The 21,855-nt window shown below is 37.4% G+C and overlaps 1 protein-coding gene across 9 annotated transcripts in view; it reads left to right on the forward strand.

Annotated features, from left to right (window-relative positions):
- Positions 1-21,855, forward strand: part of LOC131693621 (cytochrome b5 reductase 4) — a 155,797-nt gene that overhangs the window by 128,845 nt on the left and 5,097 nt on the right. For all 9 annotated transcript variants that reach the window (XM_058981580.1, XM_058981581.1, XM_058981579.1 and 6 more), the window contains 2 exons: positions 9,626-9,841; positions 9,904-10,978. In XM_058981580.1, the coding sequence (XP_058837563.1) occupies positions 9,626-9,841; positions 9,904-10,978 (1,291 nt within the window). The remainder of the gene's footprint in view (positions 1-9,625; positions 9,842-9,903; positions 10,979-21,855) is intronic.

Here is a 21,855-nt window from a genome sequence, read left to right on the forward strand (position 1 = left end):
TCATTAATAACTTTTCATGACGAAAGATAAGTTGAGAATTATTCGGACGCCTTTCCTAATATGAGTGATAAATGTCTGACAGTTAAAAACGGTTTATCAATATCCCGAAATCATGAAAATGAACCTCATTTTGATGAAACTACTTTTGTTTTTACACAAAACTAAAAACTGTCAAAAATGGCGGCTCCAGCCTAAAAAACATGAAAAAAATAGTATGACCTAAAAACCATGAAAAAATTAGTATTGGAAACAAAATTCAAGTGGCCGCACTTGAAAATAAAGTATCGTTTTTTCGCAAGATCTTTTCACTTTGGCCGGCTGTAAATATCATTAATGATCAAAATATTGCGATTTTGTGGGTTACAGCGCCGGAGAATGTTGTCTTCTTTTAGGCGGTCCAAACGTGAAGTTAATTGGTTGAATGGTTCAAAAACGAGAATGCCCGCAGATTTGAAAATCTTGTTTCGTTAAAATACGTGTCAAAGTTTGAGAACAGTTTTTCGTTTACAATTTAAGTTACTCGATCTATTTGGCCAAGAATAACTGAATTTATAAGTTTCTAAAGTCACTACGAATTTGAGGTTATATTTGGAAAACTCTAAATGGCGGATCCAATATGGCGAATTGAAAAAGTAAAATATTTATCAATTTGAATGAAACTTTGTATATATCAGTTTTTGAGGTTGCTGTACACGAATTTGAGGTCAAATTTGGCAAATTCAAAATGGCGGATCCAATATAGCGGACTTGAAAAGCTAATACAAATGAAACTTGGGGTCGTTGAACACTAATTTGAGATAAGATTTAAAAAAAAATTAATTGTCAGATCCAATATGGCGGCCAAAAAGTGATCTTGAAACATGTTCATGAAATTTTGATCAAAACAAGTGTTTTCGAGAAGAATGAACAAAATTTTAAGATATGTTTCGAAGAATTCAAATGATCAACTTACAATTAATCCGCCATTCCGGATGCTTACATGAGTCCTTCTTCTTCCTCAAACCATTGGTTCTCCTGGATTCGCTGTTCTCGGTTAGCAATGATCGCTGCTCTCGCGGCGTTGCTTAAACGCTGTACAGCCTTCTTGATTCGATAGTTGTTCATTGTTTCAGCGTAGTTGTAGGCTGTCAGGCCAACGGAAATTCTCGATGTGATTTTCAACCTGGATTCTAAAGCAAAATATTATATTAGAAAATCAATGCATTCAATGCAAGTCAGTTGTAATGTAAATGGTTGATATAACGCTTTCCAGATACGAAGTTGATTTTTCTTCCGAGGTTCATCTGCCGAGTTTTACTACCATGGTGTGTATACATTTGACGCAACAGTTGGAAACATTCGCACCGATGCAATATTGCATTTTTCACTGCGTTTAGAGCGTATATTTCATTATTTAAAATAACGTATAACCATTTCCCCCCTACCTATGCACAGTGGGACGAGTCCGGACTAAGTTCGTATATGAAGGTCTTGCGATATTCTCACTAATATTTTTTCTTGTATCAGCCGAGCTATCAGAGAAATTTTTGCGAGATTTTAGGAGATTTGAGCGTGAAATGAATTTTTGACAGCTTTTTGAAGGGCATTAGTCAAGGGTATTTTGTATAATTTATCACAGGAGCTACATCCGGTTATTTTCGTTTTTCGAAGAAACAGTTGATTTTATGCATTGCATTACTTCATCAAACTAAATTGATTAAATTCCATCGTTAAATTCCCAAAAATAAATCAAAATTTGGTTTAGTTATTGTTTAGATAACTGCTTGTCATGAACTTTTACTGAATTCGAACTATTAGAAGTTCGATACCAACAACAACGCCCGTGAATGTCCGCAATCACATTATACTCATAAGACAGCTTTTAAATTTCTCGTTGAAATAAGTCTATACTAGTTTTGCGAAAACTTGCGATAAGCAGTCAAACTTTTAAAAAACTGTGAATGGAGACGCATGGTTATTACTGGTATTAAATTTAAATAATCACTTTATGGCTAGAATATTGACATTAATACATACACAACTTCCAAATAGCATTGGGAGCAGGTCCTACGAGGGTTTTGCTAGTGATCATGAAAGAGGATCTGAGTGGAAAGTATGATGTTTGAGATGACGAAGTAATTCAGAGTCTTTAAATTCAGTACATATTTTCAACCAATTCAAATATGCCATTTAATTTTTTCTGGAACTATTTCTTGATAATTTACGCGATAACTGTCAAATTGAGTGAACACAGTTGAGTTCTAGTCATTTGGTAGAACTATTTTGATTAGAATTTGTGTATTACTGATTTATCTTAAGGGTAAGCGATATTACTCAATTAAAATAAGACCATTTTTGAATCAACAAAATATACTCGAAAAAGAAGTGTTGATTTACTTTTTAACTGAAGATATAAAATAGGCAATTTAAGTAACTTATAACATATCTGCGAAAAAAATTTCATTTGATCATCTTCTTGATTAGTCAATGTAATTATACATCCCACTAAGACGCTCAAATTTTTTGTTTTAAAAATTAAAGAAAATGTAGTTTTCATATCAAGCAACCCACTAATTAATTTAACTTTCCAAACTTATTTGAACACATCTTATTTGATCCGTAAATGTAAATAATCATTTCTGAAGCACCATAATGAGATGTAAATCAATTCATTTCAACATGCAAAATAAATTCAGCTTACCATAATTAGTATTAAAAAAATCAAGGTAAAAGACAAAATATCCACTTTTGAGCTACTCTAATAAGTAATATAGTTAATTTTTAATATTTTTATAATCAAAAAAGAATTCAGCCAACGAAAATTTCCTTGAACAAATTTTTTAATCTTCACAACAAAATTATTATTTTTGAGCCGCCCTAATGTACAATGAAGGTTTTTTAAACAAGTCTTAATATCAAAAACGATTTGGAGCACGAAAGTAATTATATAAATTTTTAAGAATAGCTTCGATAAAACAAATATTTTTGAGACACCCTAATGAATAGTAAATGTTTAATATGTCCTTTTGGAACCGATACGACACAGTTTTGACGTTAATCCACCTTTTGTTCAAATTCACAAACCCTTATGCTATCCCTGGGATATGATAACGTCCCAGAAAGAACACATGATTACCGCATTGGCGACAGCGATCGTACCCTGCCTCTAAAGCGAGATCACACATAACCACAGCTGCCACCCAGCACATTTGATCTATTTAATTTCCCCGCTAGACACCCGGGTTTTTATTATCGTCTGGTGTCTAATTTTGGCTCATTACCCATCATACATCATTATAGAGGTCTTAACCTAAGGGCCACCCGCTGTTTAAACAAACTTAGTACAACATTTATCAATCATGAATACTAGTTTTTTCGTAAATCTTCATTTAAAGTGTCATATTCTATTGAACAGAATTGTAGCTTTTTATACTGACCTATAACAGAAATATGCTTTAAGATGTAGCTTACAAGACGGCTTAATAGTAGCGCATCGAAGAGGCTGACAAGGCTTATTAGACCTTTATTCTGTTGTATGCTTTTACCTACTTTACCAAACCAAAGTTCAGCCATTCGCAAATTCTATAGTGCTCGGAATATTAATGCTCTTTTTAGTGCATGTGCTACTGTTTTGGCCTTTCTCACCTCTTATTTCATTTTTTCCCGTTCTTTGCATGATTATCGCAATAATACTATGTAGCATACGAGTCGTAAGTCCATCCAACTTGTACCGAATTAATGCCTGATTAATGTGTTATTTTTCTCTCTGGAGTGTCTTTCTCAGCGATACTCAAAAGCATACGCGAATATGTAAACGACTACACGGTTATAGACACGCATTAATATACGCGAAATTACAAACGCCCACAATGTCATACAAACGCTGGAAGCATTCGCAATAATAAAAACCCGGTCGCAAATGCGATCACTCACGTATTCCTACACCCACTATCTCACAATCATATAAACGTCCCGGTGATTATGCCAACGTCGTAACACTTACGAATTTATAAACCCGGTCCCATACCGTAACTGTTGTGCTATCTTATGACAAACGTCGTTCTGGGGTAAACTGAGTTAGATATGCCACATTGCTTGTCCAATAAATCTCTACAAAGTGGCGTTTTCAGAATTATGACATTCTGCTTGGTTACTGAGATATAGCGAGAAACGTGCTGAGAAATTTTTAATTTTTTGCTTCAAATGACTGTGTCTGGGGATTGGCTCAACTTATCTTGATGCATAAGATGTTTGTATGTGTAAAACTATCTGAGAAACACAATGATTATTTTCAAAACAAAAATACACGAACTGTGAGAAAAATGCAGTTTTAGTTTTAAACTGAAAATATAGCATATTTGGCAACACTGCAACCAAAAATAAATATTTTTTTCTAGATTCCCTGACTCATTTCCTTCCAAATGTATCTCACTGATTGTTTATGAACCGAATGAAGCCAAAGGTATGAATAAAAGTTAATAATTGATGATTTTTTTCTATGGAAAATTTTCCATGCACGATTATGATACGCCATACAAAGTTTGTCGTCAATAGACGACACGTGTGAGTGCGACTTTTGTTTACATTTATAATAAAAACTCGTATCATGGTCAACCGTTCTTCGTAATATTTGAGAGATTAGTACAGAGTATATAGAAGTATCAATTGTCTTCTTTGAATTGTTTATGCCATTTATAAGTTTCAAGGTATTCAATCTTAAACTTTAAAAATCGTTTTTCTCGAAGTGTGCTAAATGGCATTTGTCATAAGATAGCACAACAGCGACGATATGCCAACTTACAGACGCCCGCTCTCGTCCAGTCATAATCATACCCGTCCAGGAGTTCTCACTCCTAAATACAGAACTTCTATACACTAACAACAAGTATCAGGGCGCCATGACCGGGAGCTATAATGATATGGGAAAAGTCACTCTCTTCTAACAGCTGGTATGCAGAGTGAAAATTAAGTATCAGATTCACGGTACGCGCAATCATTCAAGGACATACGCGAATATGCGAACGGCCACACGGTTATAACACTGAATATATACACGCGTACAAGTTACACACACGCGACCTACAAACGCCCAACGTCAACATACAAACGCCCGAGTCCTTCGCGTTTATACACAAAGACAAATGCAATCGCGATTATGCACGCACATCTGTGCCCCTGTTTTCGCAAATACAAAAACACTCCGATGACTTAGAGAACGCAATAGTACTTATAATCTGACAAACCCGAAATTGAGCACTAACACATTCTAGACACTGCGATCGCGTGAAAATGCTCATTTGCATGCGATCGCGGTGTCTAGAATATGTTGGTAAAATGTTATTGTTATCTTAGAACTAGTTCCGTCGCTACACGGCTTTCAACGGACCTATGTCCTGAGCGTTGACGGACGCTCTGAAACAAGTTCGCCGCGCGCTAAAGCAAGCTACTATACCGACCGAAGGTGACTCTGGTAGTCCACATTAACTCTATAGGTGGTAGTAGTGTTTATTGGTGTCTTTACAAGTTGCCGGTATGGCCTAACCAACAAATTTAGTAACATCCTCCTTATATTCAAAGTTTCATTGATATTAATAAATATTTCACTTTTTTATTCCGCCATGTTGGATCCGCCATTTTGATGGTATCAAATTTGAAAACAAATTCGTGTTCAGCGAGCCCAAAAACCCATATATACAAACTTTTATTCAAATTGATAAATATTTAACTTTTTTTGTTCGCCATATTGGATCCCCCTTTTTAAATTTTACAAATCTAACCTAAAATTCATGTTTGGTAATCTATAAATTCATTTATTTTTAGACAAATAGATCGAGTAACTTAAACTGTACACGAGAAACACGCGTTTTCTCGCCTAAAAGAGAACAACATTCTCCAACGCTGTAACCTACAAAATCGCAATATTTTGATCATTAACGATTTTTAACAGCCGGCCAAAGTGGAAAAATCATGCGAAAAAACGATACGTTATTTTCAAGTGGCCGCCATTGTGTTTCTATAACGAAGTTTTTCACGTTTTTTAGGTTGGGGTACCTCTACGGAATGTAATCTTCAAGATCGTTTTGGTTTTCTGTTTGTAGACGACGAATTGCGACCTGTCTCGTGCCCGCAGATGAGGTCAGTTTTCAACACCTTTTGCTGGAGCCGCCATCTTGAACGCCATTTTTAACACCTTACACTCGAAAATTTTGATTTCATAGATAAAACCTTAATAAACATTTTGCAGAATAGCGTACATGTGGTTTTACTTCAAACATTAGATACTTTTTGCACAATTATATAAGAGGACCCCCTTAAGGCGGTGGTCAGCTATTTTCGTCCGCGTCCCTTATCACCAATTTTTATACAGTGATTCATCAGCAGTGCTATCTTTGAAAATGAACCACCTTGGTTATGCAACTAATTTTTTCTGATCTTTTTTTAAATGCAAATAATTAAGCAATCTTCATTTCGTTATATTCTGAATTGCACATATTTTGTCGTATGTAATTTTAAATGTACTTTCATTTGATGGCATTGTAAGGGAACACGTATCCGCCGGTTGATGCCAATCGAGCTGACATTTCATTAGACTGAACAAACTAATTTATTTGTTTGTTTAGTATTTATTTGACCAACTAGGAAACGAATCCACTGGGTCTTGAATGCGGGTGGGAAATACGCATGGTCTTGTCTGAGTGAATAACTTTTGAATTATGTATGAGGGTGGAGAATTGATAATTCGAAAGATCAATTCAAATCCAATTACCAATTTGCGGCAATCATTTCAGCACAAGGAACAAATATTTTATGGTCATATTTAATGCTTTACTTTTAGTCCATTAACTCATCAGTCAATTATATAAGAGGACCCCCTTAACTGTTCTCTTATGCATTCTGCTCGCACCTACTGCTAGTCGCTGGCAGCTGGACATAACTTTAATATTTCATGAAAACCTAAATTTTGTGAAATAATTCACGTGAAAATTTCATTGCCATGTACAGATTTGTATGAAATTGAGAATGATTAGAGGTATACTTTACATACCACAAGCACTCGAGATGGATCGTTAATCACGTACTAGGATCGTCAATCACGTACATGAACCAGTTTACGAATCCATTAATAATACTGTACGGTTTTCTGTACTATTTGACGAACATGAATGGTCAGTAGTGAATTTTAAGCTAGGAATCATGAACCGGTCCAAGAATACATGAATAATTGTTTGTTTTAATTTTATTATACTATGAATCATGAACAAGTTCACGTTTCCATGAATAATATTTCATGATCTTGTAGATGATTTCACGAACACGAATGGTGAGTTATGACTAATATACTAGGGATCATGAACTAGTTTTCGAAGAAATGAATAATATTTTATGATTTTGTGAACTATTTCAAGAGCAGGTGTGTCAGTTAGGACTAATATACTAGAAATCATAAATCAGTTCACGAATACATTAATAACATTTTATGATTTTGTCAACTATTTCAAGAGCATGAATGGTGAGCCGTGACTAACTCGATAGGAATCTTGAATACCATCAAAAAGGCTGGCTGGGATAAGAATATCAACTGTATTTACTCGACTCTACCAATTCCGGGAAACCCAACCTCGTTAACGGTGTTCAATGTTTCCAACATTTCGCATCATCATCATCATCAAAACACCGAATTTAATATCACTTATTAGATTCGGTTCAAAACGTCAGTCAAGCAGAAAAAATCATTTTTCACCGCCACAAAAAATACGATTGCGTTACATCAATTTCCGGCTGGATGCGGCATCGTGTCCGTGTGAAGTTGGGCGAGTATAATTAATCGAAAGTAAGTTTTCTTTAAGATTAGTATTTCTCTGGGGCGCTTCTGTAAATCTTCAATGGTATAAATTTACCTTCTTCTGAGTCAGCTATTTACTTTTACTTAGTTAATTTTTTCCAGCAACCCCTTTTCAGCTGCCCGGTTTAACCGCAGTTAACGGTGTGCTTGGATCCAACATTAATAAAAAATTTACCGATGCAGTATAATCAGAAGACCAATTGTCTCGCGTTGGACCAAAATACTCGTTATGGAGTGGAATTATTTTAATTATGTTCGAGATCCGCCAGCCGGTGCGGTTGGACAGACGGTATTCCTGCTACCGACCGTCGCGGTCGATTTCAGTTCCATTTTAATTAAATTATTGTTTCTGCGAATTGTAGCCCCTACGGGTAACGGATATAACAGTAATTTCATAATGATATAATTATGATGATAGGCCGTTGGCTTTTCGACAGATTAATTTTGTTCGATTGCATACGAAGGCGAAGGTATTTCTAGGTCTGTTTTCGTGTTCTCAAATGTTTTGCCAACACACATTAAGTTGGGTTTTTGTTTCGGATTAATCTCGTCAGTAACTAGCATTAACTTGGGGTCAAGTTGAACGATGTATCTAAACTAGTAGAAACTAGTTGGACACTAAATTCAAGCAGTCACGCGACACATGTGGACTTCTAAAGAAACTGACTAGTCCTGAGTGATGCCCCGGGAAACAAAGATAGAAGCTCTGATTTGCATGTTTTTCCGAATGGGAAAAAATGGAATCAGCTAATTTGTGGATAAAGTACACAACACCTAACTTGAATAAAGTTGAAATTTTGTCTTTCGAATTCATTTCGTCAGTAACTAACACCAACTTGGGATTTAGTGTCTAACTGGTGCTAATTTGAGTGCTAGTTTAGATACATCGTCCACTTTGGCCCCCAAGTTGGTGCTAGTTACTGACGAGATGAATTCGAAACACAAAAATCCAATTTATGTTAGGTGTTGTAACCTTTAGAAACAACAAACATCATTGCTAGGTGGATCAGCTCTGATACCATGCACCAAAATAGAACGAACACATCACACGGTGCCTGGCATCTACTTAGCTCAAAGCTGCGGAACAAATCCCCACCGGGAACATGATCTTTTTCGACAGCCTTTCATCACGTTGCCTCACGGGTATGGCGTTGAACAAAGCGAAGAAAACAAACGGAAAACTTTTTCAGCCATTCAGAGAAAAATGTGTCTCTGCAATTTAATTTTCACCAGTCAGTGGAACATTTGTTGGTACAAAGGATAGGAAAGTTGCACGTTCTATCTTCCCATTGTTAGTGAATGGTATATGTAATTGAGTTTAGTGGTTGGGGAAGTGCATCACTCAGTACTCCACAATTTTTCCATTAAACTTAAAACAAAGGCGCAAAGCGAATTACGCTGGGTGCTTCTTCGGTCTGTGTTCGTATCGTAATAGGAAAACTTTATTCAAAGTCATAAATACAAAGCCTATTAGAATTTGGTCACTTCTTTTCAATTACTTTGGCGTCACTAGTTTTCGCAGCAAGAAACTAATTACATTGATCGACTGGAGTTGTTTACACACTAAAAATTGCATCGGGTCTCACGACCACCTTGTGGTGTGGACTCAAACTTATTACAATAAAATCAAAAAAACTCTGCTTATATAGGATAGTCGCAATGAGCAGTAAAAATAGTTTTAAAATCCTATACGCGCCAGAAAAAAGTTGAAGATGAAAGTGAAAGGGTTAAACAAATTGTCCTATACGTGGACGATGTAGACCATTCACACATATTAACGATCTTTTATTTCCTCATTCATAGGAAACCCACGAAACAAAACCGCCCTCATGCCGGGCCACTCGCTAATGGACTGGATCCGTCTGGGGAACTCCGGTGCCGATTTGACCGGAACCGGTGGCAAGGTCAGACCCGTAAGTCACGCTGAGCTGGCTCAACACGCCACCCGAGAAGACATCTGGCTAGCAATTCGGGGGAAGGTCTACAATGTAACACGTTACCTGGACTTTCATCCCGGTGGTAAGTACCGCAAAGATACTCCAACTCATTTTGGTAAAACACATAAACTTCTTTCCTAAAAGGAATCGACGAGCTGATGCGTGGTGCCGGCAAGGATGCTACCACACTGTTCGACGAGGTCCATGCTTGGGTTAACTACGAATCACTCCTCGCGAAATGTTTCGTCGGTCCTTTGCGCAGCACCGGAACGCTCCATCTCGGATCAGATTCGCCTAAAACGAACAGTTCACTTATGCCCCCACCTCCATCTTTTCCGAAACCACCGACACCAACTAGTCCTCAATCACTAGCAACCGGTAGCAGCAAACCAGCGACTCCTTCTGTTGCACCAAAAGTATCCTCAGCCGTTTCGATAATAAGTAGCTCTAGCGATGAATCCTCCGGTAAATTACTTCCCGTAGTGCCTCGCTTCGACTGGATTCAGAAAACGGCCGATGTGTCGTTCGTATTCTACACCAGAGCATTATGCAATCCGGCTGTTGTGATAGAGTTTGTAAACAGTCTAGAATTCAACGTACGAATGTTCATAGAAGGAAGCGTGTTGCATCGATACAAATTCCAGGTGGCGAATAACATGCAGTGGCCTTGCAGTGTACGACAATCACTGGAAACGGGGAAGGTTGAAATTTTATTCAACAAACTACTTCCCGGACTATGGGTAACCTACGGCCAGATGGAGTACGAGCGAAAAGAGAACTACGAGATTGAACTGTACGAATATGATGTAGCGACTAGGATTGAAATAACCCACGATTCGTGTGCTTTACTATTGCGACCGAAACACAACTCCATCCTGCAGGTGACACCGATTGGACACCACATCTCCGTTACCGGTAGCATCGATGGAGAGTTCGTATCTCGAAGTTATACACCCGTACCGGCAAATGCAATACCTACGGAATGTCCGCCATCATTTGTTCCGTTATTGGTGAAAACCTACCCAACGGGGGGTTTGTCCCAGCTACTAACAAAATCGGTGCCCTTGGCTACGTCCCTACAGCTATCCCAACCGAGTGGGAACTTTGCACTCGGAAAGCTGAAGTATCACAACCGCATTGCCTTACTAGCCGCTGGAAGCGGTATAACACCAATGCTCGCCTTACTCAATTATCTGCTGGAGAGGAGCAGTAACAGAATGTAAGTTGTGCGTTAGTATTTAATCGAAATATTTTCATATTTAGTACATGGCTTGTAAAAATGGTTCTAAGTCGTAAATTGGTTATTTGAGCGGCAAATAATAAATGCAAAAGGGCAAACCCATTTGATTCTATAACAGTGTAGGAGTCGACTGAAAACTTGAAGCATAACACTCGGACGGAAGTCCTTAGGAAGTTTTTAGTCGTTGGATATAGTATGCTAGAATTGTGTCTAATTTCAAAAAAATATATTTGTACAATATGGACGCCGTAGCCTATATATTGTGGGAACTACGATTGAACGAAACGGACGAGATCCGAAACACGCACGCGCAACGGCGTTAGGCTACCAGTTCGTAAAGAGGTACAAATCCCTCGAGAATGAGCACCGCGTTTTAGATACAAATACTTAATTCAAAATTTGGTCATCATTCTTAGCCAGAACGATTAAGACGCATTGTTCATCGACTTCGAAGCTGTTTTGCATAGATAAGTGAAGCGTGAGGGTATCCCCTTGTTTCTAATACAATATCGTGTGTGTCGTCGGCGAACGCAGTGTACTAGTGGAAGTCTTGTAGCTACTGCTCAGTTTCTTTTGTTTGAAACTGGATCGATGCAACCAGCACTATAACGTCCCTTGTTTCAGTTTTCCCAATACGGGGCTCAAAATGACGATACTACTGACTCCGTCATGAATAACGGAAATATTAAACCCTTTTCTTAGAACTGGCCTTCCCCGACCCAAAATGTTCTCTGTTAATTCAACTGGGCCATGAACAGTTGATCTTCCGGCTCAAAATCAAACAAAATATTCACATATTCACCTTTTTTCGGGACCTGATGGCACACTATTCGGCCGTGATTCCGCAAAAGCGATAGTGATAAAGTAGCGTGCCTATGTCCCAGCCCGTGATGTGGCGATATACGGCGTGTTTTCCGAGGCGAGATTCGCCGATTCAAAAATCCTTTGCTTTTGCCAATAAAAATACCCGAATGCATTCGTCCGGAATAAAGAGCTGCAAGAAGGGCTATGCTTAGTTAGACGTTATCCTCGGCATATCAGCTTTACCTAGTCACGTCATGATGAGAAGGCTTCATCTACCTGTCCGCTTGTTTGTACCGCACTATACACACTGCTTCAACTGCAAACAACTGGTTGTAGCAATAATTACGGGAAATATGGAGAGGAACATTTCTGCAGAAAAAAAACTGAGAAGTGCATTTACTTTGGGAAGTCCTCATGAAATTACAACTACCATTTTTGGGGGTTAAATTAAACCGATTTTGAATATCCATCTGAAAAACACATCTGCGTGATTTAATAAATTCGATTCCGAAAGCATTTTGCGAATTTACTTAATAAATAATTAACTACTTCTCAAAAATTAATACGCAAGTTCACTTAAGAGTTAAAACAATGTGTAAATTCGCTTCAAAGTGAAAATTTGTCCAGAGTTGATGTATTTACCCGTTGGATTAAGTATTGCGTTCAGTCGTGAGATAGACGTGGAATGGTATAGGAATGCACAGACCACCAAGTAATCCATCTAGTAGTTAGAAAATAGATTTCTAACATAATTCATATTCATATTATACTCGTAGCATCACCGAGAGCCACTGCATTTTTGAATAACAAAATTCTAGTGAAAATTTAACTTCTTTTGCAAGATTTATCTTATACTAATCAGTGGCGGCGCGAGATGATTTGCAGCTAGGGGCCAAAAATTAAATTTGCCGCCCCTTTTATAATGAATTTTCTAAAGAGTTCAATTTTTTACCATCTATTCGATTTTTTGAAAATTTTATATGAAACCGTCCCCTTAAAAGTTCATGCAAGCAAGTTTCTAATTTAGAGATTATTAGAAATTAATAATACTGCCATTTATTACCCGATTGTTATGAAAAATAGCGCATAATACTTTTAACAAAAGAACATAACAAATGACCGCGCTACTAATTTTTTAGACCCGAGAAATAGTTATATGCTCTAAATCAGTATCTTAAGGGTCTATTAATTTAATCGAACGTGGGTTTGTATTGTATTTGACCACACATGCAACCTTTTCTGGATCACTTGAAAAGTACATTCTTTTTTATTTTGCGGCACTTTGTAATTATTTATTATACTAATAACAAGGTCGCCGAATGGTTAATATTTCCCAGTGCCTCAGCTTTGTATGTAATTGCTTGTCAAACGTCCCTAAGTGAAAGGGCGGCCAAGTGCATCTATCATAATATCAAATTTGCCTTAACAATCGTCATTATTGTATTAGTGACCTAGTGACCGGATAATTCAAATCATATCTGAATGTATTTTAGATTTCCAGGTTACTCGATCTTGGACCACCAGTTCCATAGACGTCCACCGCATGCGCATCTTCCTCAATTGTGCACAGCCAGCGAGAGTGGGGTTTGCCTCGAAATTGACGACTTCTTCCAGGTTCTGTGCTCTGTTATCATAACTTTAATTGGTGTCTCTTTCGTCTTTCGGTACTACAAGCCCAGCTCACTGTAGTCTGCCGTGTTTTATCAGCCTTTCAATGTCAGCATGGTTGTATACTTGGTACTGTCTGCGCCATTCTCCATTTTCTACTGTGCTGCCGAGTATTGAACGCAAAATTCTTCCCCAAACAAGCCGAGCACTCGATACCCTGCTTCCTTCAACATCCATGGCCGTACAGAGCAACATGGAGTATCAGCGATTTGAATAGAGCAAGTTTTGCGCGCATCCTCAGGCTGTGGGACTCTAGCTGACTACGTAAACCAAATTCGCAGCAGCAACATGCATTTTTCCTTCGCGGCTAACATCGTTATCATATGTCACTAGTGTTCTAAGATACACAGAAAAAAATATTTTGTAATTTTAAGTTTATTTTCATGCACATATTTGGAGCATGAATATAAATGTAAAATTAAGTTCCACCAAAAATCCTCACGAATTTTATTATAATTCTACACGTGGATTGAAAATTACAGTTTCTTCAAACGGAAAACCAATGCACTTCAATGTATTTTTTACACGCTTATTGCTGTAAAATGAATGACATGTAATATTACCCGAATGAAAGTGTAAAATTGTATGCTTTTTGATGCTGTAATTGAGTGCATTGATTTTAATGTAATTTTCAATCAAAGTTTTGATTCAATCTTTGTATGTTTACATTCGTATTGATTTACATGTCGTTTAAATTTCATTATTTTTTGGTGTGTATATAAATTGGTTTACCGTACCCCATCGTTTTCCACCTCAAACCCAATACAACTGCTACGTTCTCTGCCAGCTACCATGTACTTTGTATTGTCCGCAAGTTATATTTCCTGAATATAACCAGAATTTGTCGCATTTGGTCCGTCGTCGATCGTACTTCTCGAAACCCGCTTTGATATTCATCAACAAAGGATTCAGCCAACAGACGCAGTCTCCTCAAAAGAACACGAGAGACTATCTTGTAGGCGGCATTGATGATCGTTATGTCTCTGAAGACCTTATGTTCGAGTTTGTAGTCCTTCTTGAAGATAGGACATATGAGGCCATTCAACCAACCCGAAGGCATTCTTTCTACCACGCAGATCATCCCGATCACGGAGTGGATTACTTCTCACAGCCGGTCACTTTTTAGACTTTTAGAAGTTCACCCGGGATTCCGCCCTTCTCAACGGCCTTATCGTTTTTAAACTTTCGGATCCACTCATTCCTAAAAAAACATTCGGTCAAATAACGTACGCTACCGCACGAAACTAATCTTCGATAGAACACTTATTAGACCGGTTGTCTTATCGACTATGCTGGACCAATGCAGCCGTTACACGTAACAGGAAAAGAAGCACCTTTCCAATGGAATTAAAAGATTGAAAACACACTACCTATATACTTTTTGCGGTAGAGACATTTAAAAACAAACAAAGTGTTTAGGGGAGAGAGGGTAACAGTGGATCAGCAGGAACTATGAAACATTCGCAATAAAATCACAATGCATGATCGGAATCGTCTAATTCCCCCATATTTCACAATTTCTAATTCTTTACACGTGTTGCTATATTTTGGAAGAGATCTGATAACTCTATCTCTTTTAATGGATATTTGTTTGTTTTGTGATAGCCAGAGTAAATATGCAATGATAAACATTATTCCATCTTTATGAATTACCATTCATTGAATAAATGTTTAGTCTATTGCTATTTATAGCAAATTTTATGCTCAACATTTGCCGCGAACAAAGTTTTTTGGTAACTACTCATGGTTCTGTGTGATATCACAATTTTCATGAATAGTCCCATTGGGTAACTGTGAAACGATGGCGTATGGGGAACAGTGATTTTTGTATGTTTTTGTGGTCTTTCTCAAAATGTCAATGGGTTCCGATTTTCCACAGTAAATACTACTCATATAGTGCAAAATTAGTAAATTTGGCCAAATTTTGTAGAAATTGTATCTTATTTCAGGATTGCAGCTAATATGCATATATGGTGGTTCGATGTTACGCGATGATATAGTGGATTCTTTCGTAAACAAACGATTTTCGCCTCAATATAACTTTAATTCAAAGCGTTAGGATCATTCTTCGTCAAAACAAAAGAATAAAATTTATAAGTAGAATATTTCACTATAGACGACATCGTGTTTCATAGTTCCTACCCATGGGGCACACTGATACATTTTACCACCAACTGTTTATTATCCAAAAAATGTTATTTCCCGTGAATTTTACCAGCTGGAAAAAATATATGTATTAGTTAACAACATAGTGGCACTATGTATCACTTTTGATTACACAAATAACATGTATTATCATCAAAATTAAATTGTAGAAAAAATGTGTTTCATTGTTACCCTCTCTCCCCTACAAAAAAAAGTTCAATAACTTTGTAACAGTTGATTTGATACCCCCTGTGTATGGTAGGGCTGCCTGGTTTAATTCCAGTAAATTAGTCTGCATACTCACTAGACCGGCAACAAATTTGAATTTTTTCGGAACACTGCTAAGTTGAACGGTAATTGATAATGGTAATCATATGCACAATATAAGCTTTTTATGATAGCTATAGTTCACCCACAAGAGGTTTCAAGTTTCTTTAGTAATATATATGGAAATTCGGAAATAACTTAAATTCCAATAAAAACAAATCACAGTAACTCTGCATACTTCAAAACTTGCGGTGGCGTAGCTTATCTTATATCGAACAGCTTTGTTAAAGATCGCATATTGATTGGAGGTTCGCCTAAAAAGTTTTTTAACTTTGAAGACCAACCAATTTTTTCGAAATTTCCTATTCTAAGCGTGTGCGAGAAAGAGAGGCAACACATAACTTTACATGAGAATATCTTTTTACTGAAAAATCGTATCAATTTGCAGTCTTCGGTAATGTTGATCCTTACACCTTAAGCTATATATCTGCAGATTTTAGGATGCACAAGTTGATGCTAGCATTTTGTACTGAACTTATTGTTTCGATTGCCCATTTTTCATATATTTTCACATACAAACTTGAAAATTCTTGTGAGTGAACTAGAGTTTTCGAAAAAAGCTCATATTTGACAAATTGTATGTAAAGCCAATTACCGTTTGATCTAACAGTGTTTCGAAAAAAGTTAAAATTGTTGCGGGTCTAATACTCACACTACTACAAGGACATTCGGAAACACATCTCCGTTGAATCTTTTGAGACTGATCAATAAGTACATAGTTTTGTTCGATCGCATCCGTCGTCCCGATTTCCTACCTTTTTAATTGTCAACAGATGCGAAAATAATATAAATTCAAGCTTTTCCTCCGCACTTGATTTTTATCGTGATTAATGAAACTTGAACAATTACTAAAAATGAAATAGAAATTTATTGAGTAGGAAATGCCGCCTCCTGATTTTGCCGCTCGGGGCGGTTGCCCCCTTCGCCCTCCCTTAGCGCCGCCACTGATACTAATTATGGCGTAAAAATTACCAGTTGCATTACGTATAATAAAGATGCAAGGGATAAAAATTTAAATATTTCATAGTATCCAAGCTAATTTAATCTTGCGATGTATTTGTGCAGGTTAATGAAAACAAACCTATTTTCGTCTTCTGTTTGCCTATAAATAGTTTTCCATTTTTAGTGTAGCCACTTGCGGAAAAAAATAAATGTTACATTCTACTCGCAAAAGAAATCATTATATATGTATTATGAGAAAACTATAACTAATTTATGTTCAAACCCTGCTTTGCTCTGAAGATGATTTCTTTGGAAACGTTGCTGCAAGGAGAGTCATATGACCAAAAACCGAAAACTACATCAACTCAAATTTATTTGAATTCTATACTGAGCATTTGTATATGCTATAATTAAGAACATCCTTGGGTATTTGAAACTGGGTAATATGGTTGTTTGAAGACGAATATTTTGAAAAGAGATATCCCACGTGTATTTTTTAAACTTTTCGTTTCTCTATTGAATTTTGAATGAAACTAATGTTCAAATAGGTCATTTGAAACTTAAGATCACCTGATCTGGGGTGATATTATTGAAAAAGCATATTCATTGTATTGGAATGCAGTTTTATGAAAAATCACGGATCAAATTCCAAAAATATGCACAAATTAGATCTGGGAAAAATGGCGTCCAAAGACCCCTGAACTATCGATGGGGATGCAAGTAAAATGATGCTTTTAACTTATAGCGATGGTTTCAATTGCTCAAATTTGCCTTATGATGAGAACGTTTCAATTACAGCTTCAATGCCAGAATTAGTAGAGGCATTGGATAATTCAATAGATGTTTCGTTGTCTTTTTATAGAGAACATTTTCATAGGATTTTTAACCTTACTTTCTTAGTTTTTCCTTAAGAACTTTCCAGACTTTCATTTAGTGCCTAGAGACTATCTCAAGCTCTCAGAATTAATTCATTTATGAAATATTTTTTAAGACACGCGAATGACGAGAAATTCAAACATTATTAAGTGTCAAACATCCTTTGACAGATAATGGGTGGTTCTAGTAATGCAATAATATTTTCGCTCGCCGCTTGACCGATAGACAAACAATCAGGATACAGTTAATAACTGTGTTACTATGTTTTAATTGCCGCAAGGTTCTACTGTATCGATTTTGTTGGCTATTTTCGGCAAATTTGAGACTAAGAGAAACGAAAGCAATGAAATTGAAAGACGGATAGGTATTCTAGAGCGAATCAGTTATAAACTTAGAACGGAAAACTAGAACTAGGCAGGCTCATATGGGCATGATCGAAAGGAAATGTGAAGAATTTTTTGCCTTCTGCATAGTAGGAGTTGGGCGTTCCACCCAAGTCTACCGCATGGTCTATGGTAGAACATAACTCATCATCATGTTTTACCGCCGACGCCGGCAAAAAATTTCTTCACAAATCCTCGCCTAGAACGATACAGTAGAACCTTGCGGCAATTAAAACATAGTAACATATAAACTAGTTGGTAAAAAAGTAGATAAAAATTCGATTTCTGCTAGCTGAGCTGTGTCATTAATTGCTATCAGCCATCCGTGTGTGCGGAACGAAAAAATAAATAAGTAGTTCAATCACAATAGGATCGGTGCGACACCGATAGCTTGGTGTCGATTGAATGCATACGTCACGGCTTGATGCTAGCAGAAAGGGAGAAGAATGATCGCATGGTCGTTCTAGGCGAGGATTTGTGAAGAATTTTTTGCCGGCGTCGGCGGTAAAACATGATGATGAGTTATGTTCTACCATAGACCATGCGGTAGACTTGGGTGGAACGCCCAACTCCTACTATGCAGAAGGCAAAAAATTCTTCACATTTCCTTTCGATCATGCCCATATGAGCCTGCCTAGTTCTAGTTTTCCGTTCTAAGTTTATAACTGATTCGCTCTAGAATACCTATCCGTCTTTCAATTTCATTGCTTTCGTTTCTCTTAGTCTCAAATTTGCCGAAAATAGCCAACAAAATCGATACAGTAGAACCTTGCGGCAATTAAAACATAGTAACATATAAACTAGTTGGTAAAAAAGTAGATAAAAATTCGATTTCTGCTAGCTGAGCTGTGTCATTAATTGCTATCAGCCATCCGTGTGTGCGGAACGAAAAAATAAATAAGTAGTTCAATCACAATAGGATCGGTGCGACACCGATAGCTTGGTGTCGATTGAATGCATACGTCACGGCTTGATGCTAGCAGAAAGGGAGAAGAATGATCGCATGGTCGTTCTAGGCGAGGATTTGTGAAGAATTTTTTGCCGGCGTCGGCGGTAAAACATGATGATGAGTTATGTTCTACCATAGACCATGCGGTAGACTTGGGTGGAACGCCCAACTCCTACTATGCAGAAGGCAAAAAAATTCTTCACATTTCCTTTCGATCATGCCCATATGAGCCTGCCTAGTTCTAGTTTTCCGTTCTAAGTTTATAACTGATTCGCTCTAGAATACCTATCCGTCTTTCAATTTCATTGCTTTCGTTTCTCTTAGTCTCAAATTTGCCGAAAATAGCCAACAAAATCGATACAGTAGAACCTTGCGGCAATTAAAACATAGTAACATATAAACTAGTTGGTAAAAAAGTAGATAAAAATTCGATTTCTGCTAGCTGAGCTGTGTCATTAATTGCTATCAGCCATCCGTGTGTGCGGAACGAAAAAAAAAAAAAAATAAATAAGTAGTTCAATCACAATAGGATCGGTGCGACACCGATAGCTTGGTGTCGATTGAATGCATACGTCACGGCTTGATGCTAGCAGAAAGGGAGAAGAATGATCGCATGGTCGTTCTAGGCGAGGATTTGTGAAGAATTTTTTGCCGGCGTCGGCGGTAAAACATGATGATGAGTTATGTTCTACCATAGACCATGCGGTAGACTTGGGTGGAACGCCCAACTCCTACTATGCAGAAGGCAAAAAATTCTTCACATTTCCTTTCGATCATGCCCATATGAGCCTGCCTAGTTCTAGTTTTCCGTTCTAAGTTTATAACTGATTCGCTCTAGAATACCTATCCGTCTTTCAATTTCATTGCTTTCGTTTCTCTTAGTCTCAAATTTGCCGAAAATAGCCAACAAAATCGATACAGTAGAACCTTGCGGCAATTAAAACATAGTAACATATAAACTAGTTGGTAAAAAAGTAGATAAAAATTCGATTTCTGCTAGCTGAGCTGTGTCATTAATTGCTATCAGCCATCCGTGTGTGCGGAACGAAAAAATAAATAAGTAGTTCAATCACAATAGGATCGGTGCGACACCGATAGCTTGGTGTCGATTGAATGCATACGTCACGGCTTGATGCTAGCAGAAAGGGAGAAGAATGATCGCATGGTCGTTCTAGGCGAGGATTTGTGAAGAATTTTTTGCCGGCGTCGGCGGTAAAACATGATGATGAGTTATGTTCTACCATAGACCATGCGGTAGACTTGGGTGGAACGCCCAACTCCTACTATGCAGAAGGCAAAAAAAAAATTCTTCACATTTCCTTTCGATCATGCCCATATGAGCCTGCCTAGTTCTAGTTTTCCGTTCTAAGTTTATAACTGATTCGCTCTAGAATACCTATCCGTCTTTCAATTTCATTGCTTTCGTTTCTCTTAGTCTCAAATTTGCCGAAAATAGCCAACAAAATCGATACAGTAGAACCTTGCGGCAATTAAAACATAGTAACATATAAACTAGTTGGTAAAAAAGTAGATAAAAATTCGATTTCTGCTAGCTGAGCTGTGTCATTAATTGCTATCAGCCATCCGTGTGTGCGGAACGAAAAAATAAATAAGTAGTTCAATCACAATAGGATCGGTGCGACACCGATAGCTTGGTGTCGATTGAATGCATACGTCACGGCTTGATGCTAGCAGAAAGGGAGAAGAATGATCGCATGGTCGTTCTAGGCGAGGATTTGTGAAGAATTTTTTGCCGGCGTCGGCGGTAAAACATGATGATGAGTTATGTTCTACCATAGACCATGCGGTAGACTTGGGTGGAACGCCCAACTCCTACTATGCAGAAGGCAAAAAATTCTTCACATTTCCTTTCGATCATGCCCATATGAGCCTGCCTAGTTCTAGTTTTCCGTTCTAAGTTTATAACTGATTCGCTCTAGAATACCTATCCGTCTTTCAATTTCATTGCTTTCGTTTCTCTTAGTCTCAAATTTGCCGAAAATAGCCAACAAAATCGATACAGTAGAACCTTGCGGCAATTAAAACATAGTAACATATAAACTAGTTGGTAAAAAAGTAGATAAAAATTCGATTTCTGCTAGCTGAGCTGTGTCATTAATTGCTATCAGCCATCCGTGTGTGCGGAACGAAAAAATAAATAAGTAGTTCAATCACAATAGGATCGGTGCGACACCGATAGCTTGGTGTCGATTGAATGCATACGTCACGGCTTGATGCTAGCAGAAAGGGAGAAGAATGATCGCATGGTCGTTCTAGGCGAGGATTTGTGAAGAATTTTTTGCCGGCGTCGGCGGTAAAACATGATGATGAGTTATGTTCTACCATAGACCATGCGGTAGACTTGGGTGGAACGCCCAACTCCTACTATGCAGAAGGCAAAAAATTCTTCACATTTCCTTTCGATCATGCCCATATGAGCCTGCCTAGTTCTAGTTTTCCGTTCTAAGTTTATAACTGATTCGCTCTAGAATACCTATCCGTCTTTCAATTTCATTGCTTTCGTTTCTCTTAGTCTCAAATTTGCCGAAAATAGCCAACAAAATCGATACAACAGTTAATAACTGTTTTCATAAAATCAATGTTCATTATAAATTATACATTCTACCGAATTTGTTGCCAAACTTTTGTGTACTATTCAGGCCCTTAGCCAGGATTTTGTTTCGGAAGGGGCTTAAAATTGTTTGCATAAATGTATTAATTCTTTCCAGTTACAAAAATGAATATTAAAGAGTTAAAAACAT

This window comes from Topomyia yanbarensis, chromosome 3, assembly GCF_030247195.1.
Source record: "Topomyia yanbarensis strain Yona2022 chromosome 3, ASM3024719v1, whole genome shotgun sequence".
NCBI classification, from domain to species: Eukaryota; Metazoa; Arthropoda; class Insecta; order Diptera; family Culicidae; genus Topomyia; species Topomyia yanbarensis.